The sequence below is a fragment of the Empidonax traillii genome, unplaced genomic scaffold (genome assembly GCF_003031625.1).
Source record: "Empidonax traillii isolate 1590-97213 ecotype Southwest subspecies unplaced genomic scaffold, ASM303162v1 scaffold461:size861717, whole genome shotgun sequence".
Taxonomy (NCBI): Eukaryota; Metazoa; Chordata; class Aves; order Passeriformes; family Tyrannidae; genus Empidonax; species Empidonax traillii.
The window spans coordinates 726,077-728,570 of record NW_020955654.1 but is presented as its reverse complement, the minus strand read 5'-3'; the positions used below and the strand labels follow the sequence as shown (position 1 = coordinate 728,570).

General features: G+C 64.0%; 1 protein-coding gene across 1 annotated transcript in view; it reads right to left on the bottom strand.

Moving 5' to 3' along the window:
- SYT12 (synaptotagmin 12) overlaps positions 1 to 2,494 on the bottom strand; it is a 12,905-nt gene that overhangs the window by 1,898 nt on the left and 8,513 nt on the right. Inside the window, exons 10-14 of the mRNA XM_027895526.1 lie at positions 2,192 to 2,482; positions 1,511 to 1,903; positions 765 to 980; positions 549 to 669; positions 197 to 330 (exon numbers count right to left, since the gene is read on the bottom strand). Coding sequence (XP_027751327.1) covers positions 197 to 330; positions 549 to 669; positions 765 to 980; positions 1,511 to 1,903; positions 2,192 to 2,482 — 1,155 coding nt within the window. The remainder of the gene's footprint in view (positions 1 to 196; positions 331 to 548; positions 670 to 764; positions 981 to 1,510; positions 1,904 to 2,191; positions 2,483 to 2,494) is intronic.

Here is a 2,494-nt window from a genome sequence, read left to right as displayed (position 1 = left end):
AAAGCCCCTCCACATGTCTGCTCCACGCCCTGCCCCACTCATAACACCCCCAAACCATCCCTGCACACCCATGGCCCCCACAGCTCCCAGCATCCCCCCAGAACCCCTCATCCTCCTGGAAGTCCCCACTGGAGGGTTTGGGGAGCTTGAGGAGCGATGGGATGTGCCCCCCACCCCTATAAAAGCTGGGCCAGACCTGGAGCACGATGGCCGGCACGGAGAAGATCATGGCCTCGTTGAACACAGGGTTGGTGTCCCCCCTCTTCACCGCTGTCTTCTTCTTGCTGATCTTCCTCCCGTCCTGCAGCAGGTACACCTTGACGAAGGGATCTGCTCGAGAGGTGGGGGAGAGGCCCCAGGGTCAGTCACATGTGTCCCCAGGGATGTGGAGAAAGGCGGGGGACCCTCTCTAGTGGCCCTTCCTCAACAGGAACCACTCCAGTAAAGATCTGTGTAGTCAGAGTGGCACAAACCAGGACAAACCCCCCACGCCCCCCAGCCCACCATGGGCCCCCCCGTGCCCACCCGGCCTCCTCTGGCCCCCTCACCTGCGGTCACCTTGCCGTTGCTCCACACGAGGTTCTTGGCTTTGACCACCACCACTGTGAGCCGCTCGGCCGTGGGCAGGTAACTCAGGGAGAGCAGGATCTCCCCCACCGTGTCCACAGGCTGTGGGACACAACGCCCCGTCACCCACGGACTCCTGGGAGCCCCCCAGAAACCACCTGAGGTGGGAGATGGGGCAACCCCCCGCCCCGGCTCACCTTGCTCATGTCCTGCAGGTAGAGCCAGGCGTTGAAGGGGCGCGCAGCCAGGTCCAGGTCGGAGAGCTTGAGCTCGGCCACGCCGGTGCTGACACTCCTCTCATCCTCGTCGATGCCGAAGACAGAGAAGCGCAGGCTGTTCTCCTCCAGCGCTGCCGGGTCCAGCGGGATGGAGAAGCGCTCGTTGAAGGCCACAGCGTAGGCACTCCTCTGGATCTGCCATGGGAGAGGGATTGCAGGGGCTGTGGGGACTCAGGGGGCTGTGGGACCATAGCAAGGCACCAAGAGCACCGGCCCAAACTGCCACTGCCCCCCAAGTCCCGCCCCAGGCCACTTCTTCCACCTCCCACCGCATCCCTGGTGCTTGGAGCAGGGCAATTCAAGCAGGAAAACCTGCCACCAGCCATGCTCGGAGACGAAAAAGCCAGCCCAAATCCCGGCCAAAGGGGAGATGCCTCTGCCAAGCCTCTGATGTGCAAACCCACCTAGGACACCCCCCTCCAAAATCCCATGCCAACCGCATCCAGTCCTGATGCACTCAGACCTTCCTGCTCCCAAACCCCAGTCACTGTCCTAGGAAGCTGAGACCCCCAAAATCCCATGCCAACCACATCCAATGTGTCTGGAGCTCCCTGCTCCCAAACCCCCACCCCTGCCTTGGGGAGTGTGCCCAAGAGATGCTTCCACTCAAACTCCCAGGCCCTGTGATCCATGCCGGGGGTCTGTGGGGGACTGGGGGGACTCACCCGGGAGATGCCGACGATCTGCTCGGCCGGGAGGAGGCTGATCCGCATGAAGCAGGACTCGAATCGCGCATCCTCCTTCTCCAGCAGGTCCTTGCCCTGCAGCAGCGTCACGTGCAGGGCGGCCGCCCTCCCATCATACTCCATGGACACCTCCACCTGCCCCACCATGAAATCCTGCCCGAAGTTGTTCCCGATGGACGAGATGGAGTTGAGGGAGTCGGCCGAGATGGATTTCTTCAGGGGGCCGTAGTGGGCCAGTCCCAGGTCTCTGCCCATCAGCTCCAGGCTGCCCAGCTCCTGGATGCTCTCCAAGGTGTCCTCTGCCCTCAGGCTGCTCTTGCGGCTGGCAGTGCTCTGACCCAGCGTCCGCTGCGAGCCCGGGGCCAGCCCTCGCTGCCAGGGAAAGGAAACCAGGCGATGCCATCCCGTCCCTCCAGCTGGGCTTCTCCGGCCCCTCTTTGGACGCCTCCCGGCTCCCGCCTGGCCTCAAGCTGCTGCGGCAGCGAGCCCAGTGCCTCCCGCAGCTCCCGGCTCCACTGATCCCCCAAAACGCTCCACCGGCACCAGGGCGCTGCCCGCGGCCATTCCCACTGGGAGCCAGGAGATATTTTCACCCTTCCAGCGTCCTGCATGCTATAAAGGGAAGGAGAGGAGACCGATCTCGACTTTTCCCCCTTTTACCTTGTGCCTGACGTCCGGATACGCCGCTCCGTACTTCTGCTCCAGGTACCGGTAGTCATAGTTTGGGAAGGGGGAAGGGGCCGGGTAGCTGCCGGAGCGCCAGAGCTTCCAGAGGTTGATGGCTGCGATTCCCAGCAGTGCCAAGGCGCCGGCGGCGTAGAGCCCGATCTCCCACCGCGGCGGGCTGGAGGCCACTAGAGGGGACAAGGGGCTCCATGAGCTCGTCACCACCCCCGGGCTGAGCCTCAGCCGCTTCCCTGCCAGGAACTCGGCTCCAAGCTCCGAGGATGGGATGGGCCACGC